The 23285-nt window shown below is 45.9% G+C and overlaps 1 protein-coding gene across 1 annotated transcript; it reads left to right on the top strand.

The window, feature by feature from the left end:
- The first annotated feature begins 606 nt into the window (after positions 1–606).
- Positions 607–20722, top strand: adgra1a (adhesion G protein-coupled receptor A1a). The gene is made up of 7 exons (XM_061094465.1): positions 607–807; positions 1173–1361; positions 8374–8516; positions 9666–9789; positions 17871–18022; positions 19061–19156; positions 19237–20722. The coding sequence occupies exons 1-7, from the start codon at positions 607–609 to the stop codon at positions 20720–20722; spliced, it is 2391 nt and encodes a 796-aa protein (XP_060950448.1).
- The last annotated feature ends 2563 nt before the right edge of the window (positions 20723–23285 follow it).

The following is a 23285-nucleotide window of genomic DNA, read 5'->3' as shown; positions in this document are numbered from 1 at the left end:
ATAGATAGATAGATAGATAGATAGATAGATAGATAGATAGATAGATAGATAGATAGATAGATAGATAGATAGATAGATAGATAGATAGATAGATAGATAGATGGATGGATGGATACTTTATTGATCTTTAGGGACAGTTCTGAGTATAGACGTGTTTAAAACGTTATTATAATGTGACCTTTATCATGATAATTATCGATGTTGCCTGATATATAAATGTTTAATTTGATATACTTTTGGTCATGTGATCCAGCCCTAGTTTGTGGTAGTAGTCGTCATAGTAGGAGGGTTGAGCTGATAACGTGATGTGCCATTGTCCATGTCACAAAAAAACACTGGGTCATGTGTCTCTCTGATAATTGAATAAAATGAATTGAATGAAATGGTCCAGTCAGCTCGGTAGAAAGAGTTCTGCTCTCAGAGAGGCTGATCACACACGTGGCTCTGAGCAGGATCCCATGAAGCGACGCTCTCTCACTGATGCTCTGCTCAGTGTTGAAGTGAGACACGCAGTCTCGGGGACTTGATCGCGTATTAACCAGGCCTCCGAATGCACAGTTGGCCAATTTGCCTTTTCTCCACATGCTCATAACAAGAACCGTTGCCATGGCTGCCACAACCCGCAGCTCCCGCACGATCCGCCCCACGCACCGCCTCCGCCGAGCCGCCTCTCCCCGCCCCGGCTCCCTACGTAACATGCGGCTCATCGGTAGTGGAAGCCGGAGCGCAGCCGCTGTGTGTCCACTGACCTGGATCGAGCGGAGCGGAGCAGGCTCTGGATCGCGCTCAGCTGTGGAGAGGAAGCAGGTAACTGAGTGCACACACACACACGCACACGCACACGCACACACACACACACACACACACACACACACACACAGCAGTTATTGCTCATCCCCTGGTTAAAATCACAGCCAGGGCGCACACGCACAGTCACTCTCGCTGAGAGAGAGATGATACGCGTGCGTCGCCGCTGGATAGAAACACCGGGTGAGAGCCGGGAGCTCTGACAGTTCGCTCCCTCCTCTGCAAAAATACACATTATTGTCAGTGATCGTGTCCACCGCCCACACGCGTGTGTCCTCCACAGCTGGAAGACAGATGTGAAGTCTGGGTCAGGGCGCCGCGGAGGAAGATGGATCTCCACCTGTGATTTCTTATCGCCAGCTCAGGGTGGAGATGGAGTCGGGACCGGGAGGCCGTGGCTGCCCGACACTGCTGCTCCTGCCGCCGCCGAGCTGCAGGAAGAGCGCCGGCCTCCTGTGATCACATCCTCCTCGGCTGCACCGGGACCCCTGGAGACCCGGAGCCCGGAGCACCACGCTGACCGAGCACCTGTACATGGACCCGCAGGGCGCAGGGTAGGGGGGGCAGCAGGGGCCTCCGGGAGAGACCAGGGCTTCGCAACTCAAGTGTAACTCCACTAAGGCTCATGGTAAGTTATTATAATATTCATTCATATTCCATCACGCATTTTACTTAGGTGAGCATCACTGTCTCAATGGCTGCATGTCCGTGTGCGGCTGCATGGTGACATACCCACTTACTAATTAGACCAAGAAAATATAGAAAAACAATTTGAGCAACATAACAGCAGGTTGTCTCAGCTGATTGGTGCAGACATCATCATTAAGAGACTGCATCATGAAGTGAAGTCTTAAACTGAAAGTCACAATCACACGTTTGCTCTGTCCACAGCACCAGACACTTCTCTGGCTCTGCATTAGCAACTGGTTATATGAGGTTTAACACCCATGTTGGATTCTATCTGTTGTAACACAAGATTAGGTCAAAATACAGGTTTGGCTCAATGTCTGGATCAATTCAATTCAGTTCTATAAAGATGTGACAACAGCTGTACAGAGTTAACTGGGTCTTGTTAAGTCTGTGAAAATAACTAGTAACATCACCTTGAATCCTGAGGCTTGGGAATTTTTTAACAGAAAACCTGCATTACAAACTGGAGGTTTGGGGTTTGCAGTATGTGGGTATACTTGTCAGGAGGGGTGGTCTGAGGCCCCTGGACCATCCAGCAATCAGCTGTGGTAGAGCATCCTGTCCCCTGAAGGGTCTGGGGCAGTTGCCCGCTGTCTTGTCTTGTTTTCCTTGGTGCACTTAGCTGGTAGCACCACTGCTGCTGCTGTTTGGGTGATTTGTATAAAATGAGTGCGACACACTCACTAATGTCGTGTCTTTATTTTGTGATATGCAGTATCTGCAATGTTAATATTGGCGGATTTGTTTGCAGGATTGAGTTTGCAGTCAGTGTAATTATCTTTTTCATCATGTATCGGTATCAGTATTTCTGTGAGTTCTGTCAGTGTATGTTGTTCCACAGGTCTGGACCATTAAGAGCTCTAGTAAGCCTGAGTCAAAAATGAGTGTATCAGTGTTTTTGACAGGAGGCGTAATTCAAGTCAATTAGGCATTGTAGTAAATTATGCCAGTCAATGAAAGAATGTCCTGACTAGTGCCAATACATCCTCAGCACATCCCTGTGTTTAAACACTCATGATCATGTGTCCTCATGAGTGCTCAGTTCAGTGTAACAGAAATATAAACAGCAGGACAGAAAGACATTATTCATCCACCTCGGATTAGACAAGCGATGGATGTTTCCACCTTTCACACATCAAATGTAGAGAAGAAAGTGTGATAATCTTTCAAAATAAACTTTATCTGGAGTCCCCGTGACACATGTGAGCTAATGAAAAGCTCCGATGCCATGGAAATGTCTTGTTTATACGCCAGCCCGTGCATCAAATTCAGAACAAAGAAACCTAATTAGAAAATCTTACGTCGTGTGACAGCGCATGGTTGGTCAGCTGGGACAAGTGAGCGTGGTGAGCACAGATCTCGGCTGCTGCGTGTGCACGCCTGTTTTTTTTATTTGATTTCATGTGATCTGCATTGGATTTAATCAGTCATGCTGTGTCCAATAGATGGGTTGTTCAGTGGAACGTGATGAGAGAGCATGCTGTCCCGGAGAGAGAGAGAGAGAGAGAGATGAGAGGAGGAAGACATGACAGTGTCTCTAAAATACAAGGCCTTGGAACACAAAGGAAAAGCGAGTTGACACTGTCGTAAAGACTGAGCCAAGTTAGCTCTTGATTCCTGCCTCCAAAGGAATCTTCAGCTTGAATTATGCACATGCAAGAGTGAGCCCCAGTGAAAGGAAAGAGAGGCTGAACTGTTGTTTGAAGGCACATTTTGCCTCTTAACACAGAGGGAATGCTCGACCTGCCTTGGAGATGCACGTCACTTATACTGTATGAGTCACTTTCTCTAAGCTTCCTCCACATCCCTGCCTCCACAGCTCGGTCATCAGAGCTTGGTGCAAGAATATAAGTGCATTTATATATAACATACATAGATAATAGTGTATTTGTTGGCAGCTTCTTGAATTCTCGAACCCTCCTCTTTTGAAGAAATACACTGTTAGACACATGAACGCATCTTCTTTATTCATTACTGTCATTACTTCAAACCGGACTTGTCCTTGTCAGATGAAAACCACTCGGCCGTGCATGGTTGTCCTAATATAAGGAAGTGAAATGATCCAGTCAGATAATTGGAAAAAATAAAAAAGATCATGTTCTGCTTTCAGAGAGGCTGATCCCACGTGTGACTCTGAACTTGATCCCAGCTCATGTGTTGGTGCATCAGTTAATGAATGAAGTGACATAATAATAACACATATTCACTGATACACTATTACACATTTCAAAAACTTGTAATAGTTAGTGACCTCTTGGATTACACATAGCTTAGTTTTTATTTTTAAAATGTGTAGATTAAAAAGTGTAGATTAAAATGAATGTTTTAGCAATTTGGGAGATAACTCTTCGATATGGCTTTGCAATAAGAAGGTCTAACACGACCCATTGTAAACAAAGATTAGCCAAATTATTTGGAAGAGAAGTCAAAGTCTCACTGGTAATATTTTTGTTCAAACAGCCGTTAAGTTGTTTGTTCCTTCCCCCGGATACGACTCATGGGAGCATCTCTTCAAAAAGCGCCCCCTCTGGCAGCAGGCATATGGGGCCTTCATCGCCACGACGACAATAATACATTTGCGGTAAAGGTTGTGGAGCGGTCATGTATAAAAGAAACAATGATGAATGTCTGTTTCACTCAGAGATGAACAGCAGTCTCTTGTGTTTTGTCGACTTATCCAAACATCACGACTCCCTCCTAAGACTGTGAGACGCTGCCTCTGCACACAAAACATAAAATACATGCGTGTTCTTTGGATCAGTAGTTGTCTTGTGACTCTCACTCTTGACAGTATTAGGCCTGATTACATGACACATGTAATTCCTCATAGTGAAATGCATGTACTGTACTTGCCATACACCCATTCACACACACACACACACACACACACACACACACACACACACACACACACACACACACACACACACACACACACACACACACACACACACACATTCATACAGTGCATCTATGATCAGCACTTTCATACTATATCACTCACACACTGCCAACACAGCCGTCAGGGACGTTTTGGGGTCCGGTATCTTTCTCAAGGACACTCTGGCATGCGGAGCATGGAGGAGACTGGGATTGAACCTGGTTTTTGGATGACCCGCTTTACCTCCTGACAGCCACAGATGTCTACACACTATTGATGAACTATAGTCTCAAAATGAAGGGAGAAAAGTGCAGTGCCATTCAAGCGCTGGGATCTTTTTATGATGTCACGAGACACAAATTAAAAAGGTAACAACAAATAAAGTCTTAATTTGAAACCAAATAGAAGAAAGTTTGTGTGTTGATATTAATAGGAAAGCTCTAAGTCGAACCATGGTATGATGTTTTCATGTTGGTGCACAGTTTTGCTTTTACACCACATATTCTGCTGCATTGTCAAACAATTCAACCTTAGTTTGATGATCCTACAAACATTTTCCCTGTTGTTATGGATTATCCAGGGTTTTTGTCTCCCTGTCCTCTTTCTATCCAGAAGTGAAAGTGAAAAATATTCTCGATACAAACGCTACCTGCAGAGAAGTAACCAGGGAACCGCAGTAGTAATGTCTTCTACGGTATAAGGGTGGTTGGGGTCGTGATTTTCTACTCAGCCAAACACATTTGAATCAAAACACAATCAAAACACATTTGCTTCACTTTTGCAGCGCTGCCATGTCGTCTATATAGAGTCTATTGGCTCATGAACATATATAGATGTAAAACAGCTCAAGTGATTCCTTTGGGCCTTTAGCTGTTTCTCTGAGCTCCTTCTTGGACACACACACACACCCACACACATCTGACTCCATGGGCTTCTGTCAACCGAGGGGCTCACAGATTTTGTGTTATTAGTTAAAGCAGTGTGTTTGTTCACCCCTGGATATTTTTGAAGGCAGATATGCAGATAATTTCTGCAACTGCCACTTCTTCATTTTTAAGTATTAGAAGCTGCTTCCTCTGTCAAAATCGAGACTGGACTGACCTGCCCACCATCAAAACATGACTCACAACCATGCTCACAGCCCACCTCTTTAAACTGATAATAGGATTAGATCATTTTATATCTCTATTCATTTGTTTTTATTTGCTTTCTCTATTCCTAAACCTATGGGAAGTATCTTAAAATATCGTTAAAATCGCAGAATATTATGATAATTATTATTATATCATAATAATAACAATATAACAATAGTGTGTATTGCTGGTAATATTTCTAGTTGAGCAAAAATAATACACGCACAGGGGCTACATTTTCCTAGTGAGTCAGTTTAGGTTTCTAAACCCTGGTGTCATGTCAAGAGATTTCATTAATGCTCTCGCACTGAAAGAGGCTTGAGTAATTGTGCAGGCTTTTGGAAACATGCAGCACATTCCAGCCTCCAGCGGCAAGTCTCCAGGCTTCATGAAGTCATTCTGACGAGCATGATTGAGGCTGGATGCTCAAATCTCAATGGTGCATGGCAGCATTGTTGCAGCAATGCTGCCTGTATGCACAGAGGAAACATTACTCTTTTCTGTTATATGCACTCTTCTAACTCTTTGCTTAGTGCAGCATGTTGGTGTTAGTATCAGAAGCTATAGATTCAGTGAATAAGATTATATAATATTTCTGGAAATGCACTTTGCTGCTGAACGCGAATGTGAAGATAAATATTAGTCCCATGTAAATGTATTAAGTACTTAAGATAGCGTAAAGATAGTGAGCCTGACTTCAGATACATACAATTTGTTTCCTTTACTTGTGGAGAGAGAGAGAGACTCTGGTGTTTACAATTTGCATGCATTCGCATCATCAGATAACTCTGGGCAATTGTATTTTCTTGCAGAATGTGACCTGTGACATACACAGGGGTATGCATAGCGTGAGCTGCATGTTAGCAGAGCACCAGCAAGCGTGCTACATCACTGTTACACAGGATGCATTCACACACAGCATAGGTCAGCAGCATTTTGGATGCATAGTCAGTAGAAGTAAAATACAAGGATGGAGACTCAAAGTCGAAAAATACTGTGTGGGTCCATTGTTTTTTTGGGCTGTTACTGTATGCAGTGTGGACGGCTTGACTAATGAAAATAGGACTGAATCTCTTCCATCAAATGACTGAAAAACATGGCTGAAATCCTCTTTGTGTAGATAATTTGGCTTTGTGTGTGTGTGTGTGTGTGAGAGAGTGTGTGTGTGTGTATGTGTGTGTGTGAGAGAGAGTGTGTGTGTGTGTGTGTCTACAGAATTAAAAGGCATTGGCTGATTTTTTCCTAATGAAATGTTGTATATTACTTGGGACGGTATCTCCAGTTGATCAACTTTTGGAGCTGATCAGTCAGAGGCCTCTGTCACCAGTTTAAGACTATATACATTTATTTTTCAGAATTATATGAGGTCAATGTGACCTTTGACCACTGGAATCAGGTCGTCTTTGAGTCCAAGTGACAACTGGTCAAAAAAACACCAAAACATGTTTTTTGAGGCCACCGTGACCTTGACCGTTGACCACCAAAATGTGTGAATCTAATCTGTGAGTCTAAGTCAACATTTGTTCCAAATTTAAAATAAGTCTCTCAGAGCGTTATAAGAAAGTGTACACAAAGCAATAAGTGTTTTTGACCTTTAGCCACCCAAATTCTGATCAGTTCTTGAATTGCAGTGAATTTTTTGTGGCAAATGAAATGAGTTTCCCTATTGTTGTTTGTTAAAGATCACATTGTGCAGCTCATGCAGGAGATGCATCGTCCCTCCAGTGCTTTTTATTTGTTTGAGTGACAGAGCAGTCTTCCTCCAACCAGAGGGTCGGTGGCTTTAATCCCAACCCCCTGCCGAAGTGTACTTGGGCAAGATGCTGAACCCTGAATGGCCCCTCATAGTCGCTTTGGATAAAAGTGTCAGCTAAGTGACAAGGAATGTAATGTAACGTGTGAGACACTCATCTTTGTTTTTTAAAACATCTAAGTTACATATAATGCACTTGGATTTGAGTTAAGAATGTTATCTTTCAAAAGAGACAAAAATTGCATATACTCCAAATGGTTCAAGAACAGCTTTCAATTTACTTTGGGTATGCCTCAGACAGGCGCTTTAGGCAAATTTCACCCAACTGTTAAGAGGTTGTTTAAAAGCAGAATGCCTGGTTTCTTAAAACGATCAGGGACACAGCCAGAAGAAAGAGAGCAATTAATAATGATGAGAAGGCTAGGGCGAATAGCACCGATTGCTTTTAGGAGTGAGGTGGGAAGGATGTCAAGAGGGCTGGGAGAAGAATGCATGTGAGACACAGTATCGATGATTCAGAAAGATAAACTTACTGGAGAATGGGACAGGCAGGACGATCTGCAATATTTGGAAGAACAGTGGTAGTAGGTATAATATTATTCTGATGACAAATATTTTATGCTTAAAAAACTTTTCACAGTCAGTATTAAAAATGGCTAGCTGGGCAGAAGGAGCAGGGTTTATGAGTCTATTAATGGTTTTTCAAAAAGGAATCTAATTATAGTGATGCTGGTGATTAGTTCTGAGAAACAATCCGCTTTACTTTACTCTTTTCATTTTAAGACTAAAAGGAAAATGAACAAATAAAATACAACATGTCAATCAGCAAACTTCTGACGTGGTATATTTTTGCACTATGGACAGTGCCAGTTTAACCTTTGTATACGTCCCATGACGTCTTACAGGCTTTTCCACTGGTTTATTGGTCAAGACCACCTCAGCACCATGAGACAGATCTTTGCACTTATCGTTCAGATCATCCTCTAATGTTTTGTAACTGAACAAGGGCATTATGTGTTTTACTTTATTATCATCAATTTGTGTGGCTCTAATCAATCATTGTAAGCAATAATTATATGTACTATTCTTCATTGTTCTTTTTTTAAACTTGTGTCAACCTGCAGGATTTGAAGAGAGTGTTGTCCTTCCCACCATACCCTGGGGATTTCCTACATCCAGTGGTGTATGCCTGCACTGCAGTCATGCTGCTCTGTCTGCTTGTCTCCATTATGACCTATATCGTCCACCATAGGTAAGAAGAACATTTATAGAACAATTGTTACGTGGGGATAATCTGAAAATAAGCAAACAACAAAATTGTCTTTGTATATTTATTAAGAAGACGCTTTTGCCAAAGGATCGGCCCAGAGCTATGCGCAGCTCACTGTCAGAGAGTCGAGAGACGATAAGAAACAAAGTCAGTATTACCCACTTATAGTGAGAGAAATGACCTTGGATGAAGCAGGTAGTTTTCTTACATGTCATAGGGAGGGGAGGAACACCAGATAAGAGCTTACTGGAATGAACAATTTGTACCAAAAAAGTATTTGAGACTAGCTGAAAAAGAAAGAAAGAAGGAACATTCTTAAAACTGTCTTAATACAGTAGTCACGTGCCAATATGTATGTTGATGGGGTTATTGGTGGATAGACAGATTTATCTACTTTGACTTAGAAATAGGCAGGATTCTAATTTCTCTCTTTTTTCAGTCAATAAACAATTACTTTTGTGCATAAACAAACAAGTCCAACATGTTAAGGAAAGAAGGAGGTGTGTTTGTGTACCCATTTGTATTGATCTCACCATGTAGAGCAGGTTGTTCATTTATCAGAAGGTCAGGGGTTCGATCTTCCTGTCCACATGTCAAATAAAGACAAGACAATGATTCCTGAATTGCTCCTGATGGCCGTGCCAACAGTGTGTGACTGGATGATTGATAGAGAAGTGCACTGTATGAATGTGTGTTTGTGTGTGTGATTGGCTGAATTTTAAGTGGTCACTGAAACTGTAAAATTACTAAATAAATTAAGTCCATTTACCCTTGAATTATTTTCCAAACGTTTGACTGAACTGGTGAATGATTTTGATCCAAATGCTACAAATTATTGAAAATTGTGCCACAGTTGTAGCTAAAAGTGTACCTAACATGGACTTTAATAACATTATCATGCCATCTTATCAATGCAGTTGTAATTCAGAATTTCAGAAATATATTTCAGAAAATATTTACATTATTAAATGTTTCTGAATTCTTTCCAAATGCAGCTGCACAGTTTTGCTCTGAAGTACTTCTCAGTGTGAAATATGACACAATGTTACATTTCAGCACTACTTTATTCTTATTCTCTCACTTCATGCACCCAACACCTTTGTAACTTGTAACTCTGTTCACCGTTCGCAGTGTCATCCGCATCAGCAGAAATGGCTGGCACATACTCCTCAACTTCCTCTTTCACACGGGACTTACGTTTGGAGTTTTTGCCGGCGGCATCAATCAGGTCAACCTGCCTTTTGTGTGTCAGATTGTAAGTATTGTGTCTTCTCGACTACATTAGTGTGGTGATATTTTGATATTTCTGTACGATGTGATGGTTCTTAGACAGCTGTTGATCAAGCACTTCCAGTCACTTCTGAGTCCAATGGGCTTCACACAAGGTGCCGCCTGGTTTGACAAGTGACGTGTTCACTGTTCAGCAAGTTAAATGTGGTTGAGTTTGAGGCTTGCTTTACACTATTGTGGGGCTGTTTGGATGTTACATTTCTTCTGGTTCAAATACACATGGCACTATTTATAAAAGTTTTTAACCCACATAACACTGTCAATGTGTTCTTGCTGTGCCATGCTGCAGCTCTGTGAGGCTGTAATAGTGCAAAGTGGTTTCAGCTGAATGATAACAGCAGCAGACTGACATGCACACTTTGTTAATGCTAAAATTGATGTTTGGGAGATGTAATTGTTATAAAATGTACCCTTTAACTGGATACATTTGCAGATTGAGTCTGGTTCTGCTAGAGGTTTCTTTCACTTAAAGAGGGAGTTTCTTCTCTCCAAGTTGGCCAAAGAGCTTGCTCATTATGGGAACTGCAGGGTTTCTCTCTAATTTTGAAGTTATTTTTTCATTTGGAAATTAAGTTCAAAGTATATGCTATTAGATAAATTATCAAATTAAGGAATGATTTGATATTTCGGGGAAATATTTTCAAATGTTAAATATGCTGAGAGTGAGATAAGAAATCAAGTATGAAGCTGGAGCCAGCAGACACAAGTAGCTTAGCTTTGCATAGAAACTGGAAGTTGTGGGAAAACACTTTAGTTGTGACCAGGACATTCAATTTAGTCTCATAGCAAATATTGACCATAAATCTTTGGATTTGAATTGATTTTGAAAATAAACAGAGGAAGTTGAAAATCTAATGAAATTGATGGTGTTTCAATTTCAAGTGTAATTATTTTAAAACAAGATTTATTACAACAATTAAATAATAATGTCATGAAGGCAACTTTATTAGAGTACTATATTGGCAGAGGATGGCTTGGGAAACATAATTTCCGTGTTGTTCTTGTAAAAAAAATAGATTGCAACAAGAACATCGATCACAACTGTTGGCCAAAATAAGAGGGATTTATACACTGTTATAGGAGTGGCTTAGTATAACTCTCACACACAAGACCCTGATGTTGAAATGCGGGTGTGCCGCATGTGTCACGGGTATGGTGAGGACCCAAATGCAGCACAGGCAGACGAGATCTTAATTGGTAATGAACTTTATTTGTCACTGCAGTCTTAAACAGTTCTTAACAGTGGCAGGGTGAAAAGTCTTTGTTCCCAGTGATCTTCAGCGAGATCTGGCAAGGAGTGAGTCTGGTGTTGCTGAGTGGAGGCAAGGTCCACAGCAGGAGGATTACCTAGATGCAGACAGGATCAGTGGTGAGCTGTGTAGCAGGCCGGAGCAGGTAGCAAGCAGGTAGCAAGCAGGTAGCAGGCAGATAGCAGGCAGATAGCAGGTAGCAGGCCGGAGCAGGTAGCAGGCAGGTAGCAGGCAGATAGCAGGTAGCAGGCCGGAGCAGGTAGCAGGCAGGTAGCAGGCAGATAACAGGTAGCAGGCCGGAGAGAGAAATGCTGGAGGTCAGGCATTTACGCAAGACAATCTGGCACTGAAGCAGAGACAGGAGCAGGCTTATATGCAGCCAGGGCTGTCACAGGTGTGGAGAGTTGGCCTGATGAGGGGGCGTGGCTAACAGGTAGAGTGGAGCAGAGACAGAGGAGTGGAAAAATACCAGCAGACAGGAGATGAGCAGACTGTGACAGAACCCCCCCCTCAAGGGACGGCTCTCGACGTCCCAAGACGAATGGACCAAACCGGGTGGGAGGCGGGGGCCTGGAGGAGGGCTAATACTCGTCCGAGAGCCCAGCGTCCATCTCCAAGACCCTGGTCCCGGGGAGACTGTCGTCGCTGTCGTTTGGGGACTCCGACGGAGGATGTGGTCTGGGAGGTGGCCTGGTTCTGGACGTCTGGGTGGGGTTGCGTCGATGGAAATCCCTGATGATGGTGCGGTCCAAGATGTTCCTCCCAGGAACCCAGAACCTTTCTTCAGGGCCGTAACCCTCCCAGTCCACCAAGTACTGGAATCCCCTCCCACGCCGGCGAGACTGCAGGATACGACGGACAGTGTAGGCGGGACCTCCATCGATGAGGCGAGGAGGCGGTGGAGGTGGTGTGGCAGGAACCAGGGCGCTCTCTTGGACCGGTTTAACCTTGGAGACATGAAACGTGGGATGAACCCGCATGGATCTAGGGAGTTTGAGCCTCACTGCCACTGGGTTGACGATCTCCTGGATCTCGAATGGGCCGATGAAGCGAGGAGCCAGTTTCTTGGATTCCACCCGGAGGGGAAGATCACGGGTGGAAAGCCAAACTTTCTGACCCGGCTGGTAGTCTGGGGCCTTGGAGCGGTGGCGATTGGCGGCCGCGGTGTAGCGGTCAGCGGCCCGGAGTAGAGCCGCCCTGGCTCGGGTCCAAGTCCTGCGACAACGGCGGATGAAGTCCTGGACAGAGGGGCAGGATGTTTCTTTCTCAAGTGCCGGAAAAAGTGGTGGTTGGAACCCATAGGTGCACTCAAAGGGGGAGAGACCGGTGGCGGAGCTGGTCAAGGTGTTGTGGGCGTATTCTACCCATAGGAGCTGTTCGGACCAAGAAGTAGGGTCTTGAGACGTCATGCAACGTAGTGCCGTTTCCATCTCCTGATTCTTGCGTTCGGTCTGGCCGTTGGACTGGGGGTGGTACCCCGAGGACAGGCTGACGGTGGCTCCCAGGAGCGAGCAGAACTCCCTCCAGAATACTGAGGCGAACTGGGGACCCCGATCAGAGACCACGTCCACTGGGATGCCATGGAGACGGACGACGTGGAGGAGGAGTAGTTTAGCCGTCTCTTTGGCAGATGGGAGTTTGGGCAGGGGCACGAAATGTGCCATCTTGCTGAACCTATCTACCACCGTCAGGATAGTAGTGTTGCCGCTGGATGGTGGTAGACCGGTGACAAAGTCCAAAGAAATGTGCGACCAGGGACGATGAGGCACAGGCAGAGGATGTAGAAGACCGGCAGGGGCATGATGAGCCGGCTTGTGCTGGTTGCAGGTGGGACAGGCATTGACGAACCCCCGAATGTCCTCATCCAGTGACGTCCACCAGAACCGGCGCCGCACCACGTCCTTGGTCCGTTGGATCCCTGGATGACAGGTAAGTTGAGTGCTGTGGGCCCATTGTAGAACCTCAGACCGGAGGTCAGGCGGGACGAACAGACAGTTGGGAGGGCAAGCACTAGGTCCGGGCTGGTCTTGGGCGGCGACCCTGACCTTCTCCTCTATCTCCCAGGTGAGTGTGGCCACCAGACGGGAAGAAGGCAGGATAGTGTCTGGGTCGGTCCTGTCCCCCTCCTTTTCCGAGAACTGACGGGACAGGGCATCGGGCTTGACGTTGCGGGACCCCGGTCGATAGGAGAGGGAAAAGTTGAAGCGGGTCAGGAAGAGTGCCCATCGAGCCTGGCGGGAGTTCAGTCTTTTGGCGGACTGGAGGTACTCAAGGTTTTTATGGTCAGTCCATACCAGAAACGGCAGTTTAGTCCCCTCGAGCCAGTGTCGCCACTCTTCTAAAGCCAACTTGACGGCGAGGAGCTCTCGGTTTCCAATGTCATAATTCCTCTCTGCCGGGGTCAAACGTCGGGAATAGAATGCGCAGGGGTGCAACCTCTGGTCGGAGGCTGCTCTCTGGGACAAGACAGCCCCCACTCCCGAGTCGGAAGCGTCCACCTCGACCACGAACTGCCGTTCAGGGTCCGGTATTTGGAGGATGGGGGCCGAGGTGAATCGTGTCTTCAGGGCCAGAAAAGAGTCATTGGCGGCCGTGGACCAGAGAAACGGAACCTTGGAGGTGGTAAGAGCTGTGAGGGGGGCCGCCACCGAACTGTAGCCCCTGATGAACTTCCGGTAGAAGTTGGCGAAGCCCAGGAAACGTTGCAGCTGCTTGCGGGAATCAGGGGCGGGCCAAGTGGTGACGGCAGAAACCTTGGCTGAGTCCATCTCCACGGTCCCTCTCCCTACGACGTACCCCAGGAAGGAGACAGAAGAGACGTGAAACTCACACTTCTCGGCCTTGATGAACAGTGAGTTTTCCAGCAGACGTTGGAGGACCTTCTGGACGTGATGTACATGTTCCTCTCTGGAGCGGGAGAAGATCAGAATGTCATCAAGGTACACGAAGACGACCCTGTTGAGCATGTCTCTGAGCACGTCGTTGACCAGAGCCTGGAAGACAGCAGGAGCGTTGGTGAGGCCGAAGGGCATCACCAGGTACTCGTAGTGACCAGTGGGGGTATTGAACGCCGTCTTCCACTCGTCCCCCTCGCGGATCCGGACCAGGTGGTAGGCGTTGCGCAGGTCAAGCTTGGTAAATATGGTGGCCCCCTCTAGGAGCTCGAAAGCTGAGGAGATGAGAGGCAGGGGGTACCGGTTCTTGAGGGTAATGTCATTCAATCCACGATAATCAATGCAGGGGCGGAGTGTCTTGTCTTTCTTCTCCACGAAGAAGAAACCTGCTCCAGCCGGAGACGAGGAAGGGCGGATGATGCCTGCCGCTAGACCGTCATTGATATATGTCTCCATCGCCCCCCTCTCAGGAACGGACAGGGAATACAGGCGTCCTCTGGGGGGCGTGGCACCGGGCTGGAGGTTGATGGCGCAGTCATAGGGCCGATGTGGGGGCAGGGAGGTTGCCTTGGCCTTACTGAAGACCTCCCTGAAGTCCAGATACTCAGCCGGGACCCCCAGCACATCGGTAGAAGAACTGGTCGTGGCAGAAGGTCGTGGTGTGGCGGCTTGCTTGAGGCAGACCTGGTGACACGATGAACTCCACCCCAGGATCGCCCCTGTGGTCCAATCAAGGTGTGGATTGTGACGTCGGAGCCATGGGAACCCCAGAAGGAGAGGATGACGAGGAGAGTGCAGGATGTGAAACTGGAGTGTTTCATGGTGGTTCCCGGAAATTAACATCTGTATAGGCACTGTCAGGTGGGTCACAGTTCCCAGAAGTCGGCCATCCAGAGCGTTGGTGGAAACTGGAGCTGGCAGGGGAATCTGACCGACACCCAGCTGCAGAGCTAGGTTAGAGTCCATAATGTTGGCATCAGAGCCAGAGTCAATGAGGGTGGCGAGGGTCTGGGATCCCTCAGGCAGTAGCAGGCGGACCTGGCACAGGGATCGTGGGCTGGAGGAGGAGCTAGATGTATGACTCACCAGGAACTCCTTCCTTCCTGATGAGCCCGACCTTTTAGCGGGCACCTGGAAATAAAGTGTCCCGCTTGGCCACAATACAGGCAGAGGCTCCCCTCGCGGCGTCTCCTCCTCTCTTCTGGCGTTAGACTGGCCCCACCCACCTGCATGGGTTCAGGCTCCCCTGAATACCGGCAGCCAGAAAGCATCGATACGTCGGAAGCCGCTGGTGAAGGGGCGGGCTGGCGTCGTCCTGCGAGCCCCTGATGTTTCTCCCGCTGTCTCGCTTGAATGCGACGGTCAATGCGGGACGCCAGCTCGATGATGCCGTCGACAGTGGTGGGAAGGTCGTACGAAATCAGTTCGTCTTTAATGTAGTCAGCGAGCCCCATCAGGAATGCGTCGCACTGGGCAGCCTGGTTCCACTCACTGGAGCTAGCCTGGGTGCGGAAGTGGATGGAGTAATCGGCCACTGAACGAGACCCTTGCTTCAGACCTAGAAGCCCTCCAGAAGCGTCCGGACCTCGGGAAGCTTCTCCGAACACTTTGCGGAGCTCAGCGGCGAAGGCTTGGAAAGTGGAGCACGCTGGAGTGCGACGCTCCCACTCGGCTGTTCCCCACAGCCGAGCGCGCCCCGTCAGATGATTCACGGTGAACGCCACCCTGGCGTCTTCCGAAGCGAAGGTGTGGGGCTGGAGGGCAAACAGGATGGAACAGTTTGTGAGGAACGGGCGGCAGCCCTCCGCGTCCCCGGCGTAGCGTTCAGGAACCCCCACACGAGGCTCCGAGGCGGAAGCAGAGGCAGCCGGGACTGGTAGAGGCTGGACTGGTTCTGGAGGCAGAGGGACAGCTTGAGCAAAAGCTGCGGCGAGTTGTTGGACCTGCGAGGCTAGCAAGGTAACCGCCTGCTCCTGCTTAGTCACCGCCAGTTGAACATCTGCTGAGTTCGAAAGCAGCAGCGCCTCGTGGTGCTGGAGCATCGCCTCTACCTTCTCCAGGCGATCCATCGGCGTGTGCGCTGGGTCCATGTCTGGCCAGATTGTACTGTCACGGGTATGGTGAGGACCCAAATGCAGCACAGGCAGACGAGATCTTAATTGGTAATGAACTTTATTTGTCACTGCAGTCTTAAACAGTTCTTAACAGTGGCAGGGTGAAAAGTCTTTGTTCCCAGTGATCTTCAGCGAGATCTGGCAAGGAGTGAGTCTGGTGTTGCTGAGTGGAGGCAAGGTCCACAGCAGGAGGATTACCTAGATGCAGACAGGATCAGTGGTGAGCTGTGTAGCAGGCCGGAGCAGGTAGCAAGCAGGTAGCAAGCAGGTAGCAGGCAGATAGCAGGCAGATAGCAGGTAGCAGGCCGGAGCAGGTAGCAGGCAGGTAGCAGGCAGATAACAGGTAGCAGGCCGGAGCAGGTAGCAGGCAGGTAGCAGGCAGATAACAGGTAGCAGGCCGGAGAGAGAAATGCTGGAGGTCAGGCATTTACGCAAGACAATCTGGCACTGAAGCAGAGACAGGAGCAGGCTTATATGCAGCCAGGGCTGTCACAGGTGTGGAGAGTTGGCCTGATGAGGGGGCGTGGCTAACAGGTAGAGTGGAGCAGAGACAGAGGAGTGGAAAAATACCAGCAGACAGGAGATGAGCAGACTGTGACAGCATGTCTGCTTTGAAATATCACTTTACAATGAGGAGACAGTGTAATCATTCAGAGACCAGTGAATTAACAATAAAGTACCACTTAGCATCAACTATCAGCAGCATCTACAAGCATCTGACTACCTTTGTTGTCAGCGTCACTTAGCGATCACACTTGCAAGCGTCCAGATGTGTCTGTTTGTTTCTTCCCGGCCCGTCAGCTAGGTTGGGTCCCGTCTCTCTTGCCAGGCCCAACATTTAGTAAATAATGAAGGGATTCCAGTTGATGACATGAAGAGGAATAAATAACTGGTTACAACAACAAATCATCATATAAACAAGACTAGGCTATTTTACGATGAAACCAGTAACAGTGTTAATGTAAGAAAGTACGCACTTTGTTATTCTGTTCTGCAGATGAGGGGTCTCTCCGTAATGCCGGGGCCACGGCACAGCAGAAGGAGATTATAGTTAGTTTGACTGGTAAAATGACAAAGGTTACTAGGTCACTTGCATTGACATACTGTAAATGTCTCAGGGCAGAATCCAGACAGCAATGTGATTATGGAGGCATTTGAAGGCTTTATCTCAGGATGATCCTCACAACTGAGGTTCAAATTAACAAACCTGAGTATTGTTAATGTTATGAGTAGAGCTTCTGCCTTTTCCGTCTATAAAAAGATACAATGTCTTACCAGCATGGGAAGCAGAAAGGTCAGATTAGTCAATTTGAACATTTTCACTCAACACAAATAGCAGCAGGGTAGATGGGAATATTAGTATTGCATGTATTTGGTCATCCTGTGAGGAACATGCATGGCTTGACCACATTTTTTTGATTAATCCAATTTAGTTGAGATATTTCACCCTGGACCGAAGTGAAGTAATCCTTAGATTGACATTTACTGTGGTTTAGTATATTTAAATAGACTGCAAATTCAAATGTTGTCTATGCCAAGTAATATAAAGTGCTCAGTGCACCATGGGATTTGCCCCAGCAGTCTAGGTCTATAGCAGCATAACCAAGGGATGGCTCAAATATACTTTATATTATAAGCTTTATCAAAGAGAAACGTCTGCCTTCAGAACCCCAACTGGGACAAAATAGTAGGATAGATCACAATTTGTGGGCTATCTCAGTTGTATGTACAAAACACTAATTTATTTATACGCTACATTCAATTCATGTTGCTCTTTATCTGTGTTAGGTTGGCATTGTGCTCCACTATGCTTCTTTGTCTACCATGCTGTGGCTGACATTTACAGCTAGGAACATCTGTAAAGATGTGTGCAAGGACCCACTTCGGGCTCAGGACAGGAACGGGCCGGCCAAGACTCGTAACAAACCAACCGTCTTCAGGTAAGTCTTAAGATAGTAAAGCTTATATGCTAATTGATTAAATGACTAATACGTGTGTAAATTAATTGTAATTTCTTCTCTGGGTTCTATTGTCAAACATCATTGTTTTTGAGAGCTTGAAGTAACAAAATTGTTATTAAACTGTGTTGCGGGGGGAGAGGATTAGAGCAGTGATGCTTTTGCCCTTGGATGTATTTGTATCTTTTGCAATATTCTCGTCTGTTTCTCGGAATGAAAAATGTGGAGCTTCAAGCCAAGTGGTTCTTATTCATCTCTTCCTTCAGTACCTCTGCAGAATTGCTGACTTGCAAAAACCGTTGACAATACTCAGCCACATGATTCTCCTACCTGCTTACCCTGTAAGCACCAGTCGACTGTTCTCAGTGCACTATGTGAGTGTGAAGGTCTGTGAGGGCAATCGATCAATGTCAGATGCCTGACGTGACTGTGGTGAACTGACATAGTTTTGAAATACACACACCTGTGTATACAAGGTTCCACATGCTGTATGTCAGGGTAAAAACCAAACCATGAGTCCAATGAACTCTGTGATGAAGCTGCGGCCAGGTTTAGATCAGGACAAAGCTACAAAACCATTTTTCAAAGCTCTGAGTGTTTCCAGACAATGGACCCAATAACTCTGAAATAGAAGAGGTTTAGAGTCAGCAGGACTCATCCTAGAGTTAACTGTCCAGACAAACGGGGTAACTGGACAAGTAGGGTCAGTGTGGTTGTCAATAACCCAAACGTTGCAGAGCTTCAGTCCTCTGCAGGGATGGAGATGGTTTTATCCAGTGCTGAGATTTTTGTCTGGTAAATGTATGAAAATTACCACATATGTAATATTATGATGTAGTTGAAGTAATCAAGGTCTATGGTGATATCAATGAGTTAACATTTTCCGAGGTGGGACAGATTAATCATCGGTATAATGTTTAGAGTTGTCATTTTAGTTGGTGAGATACTGTCCTTCGAGTCAGTTGGATTTTACTAACAAAATCCTCTAATCAGCATTTGCACTTTCACTTTTTTTTGCAGATTTTATCTTGTCAGTGATGGAATCCCTCTCATAATTGTTGGAGTTACAGCAGCATTCAGTATGGATAACTACGGCAGCAGGGATGGTGCTTTGTAGTAAGTTCTCATTATTTCTGAGCAATCACATGTATGGTTGAATGAAATCAATGATTAATGCCTCTGTGTGTATTTTTCAGTTGTTGGATGGCATGGGAACCAAGCCTGGGAAGTTTCTATGCCCCCATGTCTCTTCTGGTCTTGGTCATGTCTGTGTACTTCTTGTGCACCTACATCCAACTCAAACGCCATCCGGAAAGGAGGTACGAGCTGCGAGTTCTGAGGGAGGAGCAGCAGCAGTTATCGTCCACTGAGTCAAATCATCACTGCCACATAGATACTGGTGGAGCTTCCGGCCCTGCTGTGGACTGTCCACCGTTTGCTACAGGTGTTTCAGTGCTGGCCAATGAGCACTCATTTAAATCTCAACTCCGAGCCACAGCATTCACCCTCTTTCTGTTCCTGGCTACCTGGGCTTTAGGGGGATTGGCTGTATCAATGGGACATTTCCTGGATATGATATTCAGCTGCCTGTATGGTGCTTTTTGTGTCACCCTTGGACTCTTTCTTCTCATACAGCACTGTGCCAAACGTGATGACGTGTGGCACCGCTGGTGGGCTTGTTGCCCATCCAAGTCCAAGACAGAGGATAGGAATGGGGGAGGACAGAGCCAGAGGCAGGGGCTCCATCAGCCCCACTGCCAGCTAAACTCCCCCTGCTCGGGCAAGCAGCTCTCCCCTCACTTTATGCAAAGTTCTTACCACACAATGCCACAACTTCCCCAGATCCCCTCACCCAACCACACAGGTCCATGCTGCGTGGCTGTGATGAGTCCTGTTATCACAGCCTCACTCTCACCTCTACCTGAGCCAATGCCTTCACCACGTCCCCAGTCTCTCCTTGATGAACTGCCTCGTCCTGTTCTGCCCCTTCAGAGCTGCCTTATCGATAGAACAAAGTCATGCTCATTCAACCGCCCACGCCCATGCCTCCAGGACTACCGTTCTCACATGACTTCCGTCAGTATGGATGAGAGTGTCCAAAGCTCCCACCTAGAGAGCCCTGCACATCACCTTGAAGGCTCGCCACTGGTTTCCAACACCCCACATCCAGATATCCAGCTTCCCTGCCCCAGCCCTCACTTGGATAAACAGCTGCTTTCCTGCCACAGCTTGCAACGCCAGACCTCCTGCCATAGTGTACAAGACTCAATGACTTCCTGCCACAGCCACCCACACAACATGCATGACAGCATGAGTTCCTGTCACAGCCTCCTCCTGCCTTCTCATGGGGTCCACGCCTGCCAGTGGCGCATGTACAGCTCAGCTGATCATTCTTCCACCACAAGCTGCTGTGAAAAGCCTGATCCTTTCACCTTGCAGTATCAGCAAGACCCCGAAGCTTACAGCTGTATGCCAAAGACAGCAGACAAAGAAAAGGATAAACTCTGTGTAGAGGAGGAGCAGAAAGGTTTCCCAAGGAATACACTGCCTCGGAAGCATGCCACCATCAGCCTACGAGGCACCATTGCCCGTAACAGGAGCCTGCAGGAAGATAGCCTGTTTGGTTCAGATGTCACGAGAAACATACGGACTGGCCCTTGGAAGAATGAAACCACCGTATAGTTTTCTTACACTTGTGCATGTCAGACCCCTCAGTAGCCCTCGAGTCAAACTACTCCCTCAGTGTTACGTGAGTGTCACTGCCTTCAGCTTTGCCCTTAAACTACAGGTTGAATTTTCAGCGAGGCCTCATATCCTGATGATATTTCAGAACCCTTTATGACAAACTTTGTTTGTTATAAGTCAGTTTTATAAAGACTATTCAAACATGAGAAACAAAAATAATTAACAATGAATATATTTTATGCTCCATGCAGTTTAAAGTTGCAGTCACTATTTTACAGCTTGTTTAAGGGGAAACGCTTAGTTAGCAGTGTCTGTTAATGGAATCAGTTCATCTCAGTTGCTAGGGAATGCTTTGGACCTGTGAAGATCTTTACTTCTTTCACTGCCCTTGTTGACTTTAAATAAATATTCTCTAAAGTCTTCAACGATTCATGCACCCCTTTGCAAGCAAGTGGGAAAATATGAAGCTTCCATCATCTTTCAAATGCTGCACATATACTTGTATACACATGGGTTTAAGAGGAAGAGGTCTTCACGTGTTTCGACCCATCCAAAGAAAAAAGGGATCCCACCCAAGAGTGACCCAAGGACAGTGAGAGCTGATCCAAATGGACCATGAGATAATTAGACCTGATTTAGAAAATGGTCAGTATTATGCAAAGAGGAAGTATCACTGATTTCACCTTTAAATACTTGGATAGATCTGTTTTAAAGGGGTAATATCAAATTATTTTTGTTTAAAAACAATCTATAATGCGCCTCCTTATTGTCGTATATTTAGTGTAACAGTGTTGGAAGTCCATATAAATGTGGCCAATGTATCAGTGAGGTATGTGAGGGTAATCCCTGTGAGACAAAATCTGACCTTTTTTGTGAAGAGCAGACATCTGTCAGTCACATCATCTGCACTAACCACAGCTCATTCTGCCTATGTTACCCCATAAAATGTGTGGAATATCAGAGAGACCAGATGGACGTCCAAATTGAATTGGAAAAGGTGGATGCTGTACTTTGAGGCAGTGGAAGTATTTCACTGAGATGCAACATGTAAAAGACATTAGCAAGGTGTGTTTTCATCTGTGAGTACGTGAGGGAGTCATCTGCAGCTCCTCTGGATGCATGGCATTGCCACTATCTTGTCAAAGTGTTTTTGTCATCCGGTGTCACTGCTATAGTAACGTGGATGTCAGTCACTGAGCTGGAATAAGCTGCGTGTCAGATAAATGGATTGGTGAAGCAACCCCAGTGGACCCAATCTCACTTCAACTTCTAGACCTCAGCAAACTTATTGTATTTATGTGGAGGATTAAATCAAATCTGATCATTTCCAGCAGCCCAAACAGTCAATAGCAGATTAAAGAAATTGAACAGTCTGTTAGCCTCTGTCATCAGGAATAGTAAAAAACAAATCATCTGGAGAGCATTGAAGGCCAGCATGCATGTTTCATTGCATCAGGTTAATTTCCCAAATCAGGTTTTTCCCAAATCATGAACAAATGTTTCCCTGAATCAACATTTCCATGAGATCTTTTAGATAATATGTAGATTGATGATTGTGCAGTATGCTATCATATGCACCTGATGCATCAGGAGGGCAGGTCAGCCTGCCTGTTGAGAAGTAAATGCACAGTAAAAGCAGTATGTTCTAGTGTTATGCCAAATTCTGCCTGCCTGCAGAGGCTAGTAAAAACTATATGGATTATTGACAGGCCACCAGCAAGGTGAGAGAAAGAGAGAGTTGGGCAAAGAGCACTGCACACAGCTCTACAATGAAGAAATATTTTTTCGTCATTATAGTAAGTGTTAACAATTTTTGTAGGATAATAGATTAATTATGAGGGCTGCCAAAGTCAGAACCACCAAGGTCGAAAATCGAAAATGAACTGAGGTTCCAGAACCATTTGCAAAAGCAAATTGACCTGACAATGTCATACTAGAAAACAAGCATAATAGGTCACATTCTAAACAGTGAAAAATTGACTAAGATTATAACAGTTATAAACAGTTTTGATGTTTTGTCAAAGACGTCTATGAATTGTGTAGATGTGTAGTGGTGTATTAAATGTATTCATGTTAACATCTGCACTGTAAGAGAGTTGAAACTTGGGTGTGATTTGACTGTCCCAGTCCTGGAACATGGTTCAGAGAGTACCATGTTCATTTTTTTCATCAGCCAACTGATACATTGGACCACTGGGATTTGTCCCGGTAGGCTGTGTCCTATGGTCAGTCTGATAATGGCACAGCAGAAGGGGGGTAGGGAGTAGAGATCAGAGATTGCATTGTCCTCCTTCTAACAGCAAGAGTGGACACTCCAACCTTCTGGGAACATGCTGCCCATCACTGGTATGGAGTATGAATTTGCCATCTTGCATACATTGCCCCTTTAAAAATATCTATATTTGTTAATGTTATGTTTCTGATGCCAACAGACACAATATAATTCTGAATATGATTGACACATGCGAAAACAGATTTTGAATCCGTGTGAGCATGTGTGTTTTTATGTGTGCAGTGCATGAGTAGGTAAATACAGATGTGGTGTGTTTGTGCTGTATAT

This window comes from Limanda limanda, chromosome 21 (genome assembly GCF_963576545.1).
Source record: "Limanda limanda chromosome 21, fLimLim1.1, whole genome shotgun sequence".
NCBI lineage: Eukaryota > Metazoa > Chordata > Actinopteri > Pleuronectiformes > Pleuronectidae > Limanda > Limanda limanda.
The sequence above is the reverse complement of the archived record's forward strand: the minus strand, read 5'-3'. Positions and strand labels throughout refer to the sequence as shown.

Excerpts from the sequence above, each read along its gene's own strand:
- adgra1a (XM_061094465.1), top strand. The coding sequence starts at position 607 with ATGGCTGCCACAACCCGCAGCTCCCGCACGATCCGCCCCACGCACCGC. Across the intron at positions 18,023-19,060 it reads AACAAACCAACCGTCTTCAG|ATTTTATCTTGTCAGTGATG; the intron begins GTAAGTCTTAAG and ends TTTTTTTTGCAG. Across the intron at positions 19,157-19,236 it reads AGCAGGGATGGTGCTTTGTA|TTGTTGGATGGCATGGGAAC; the intron begins GTAAGTTCTCAT and ends TGTATTTTTCAG.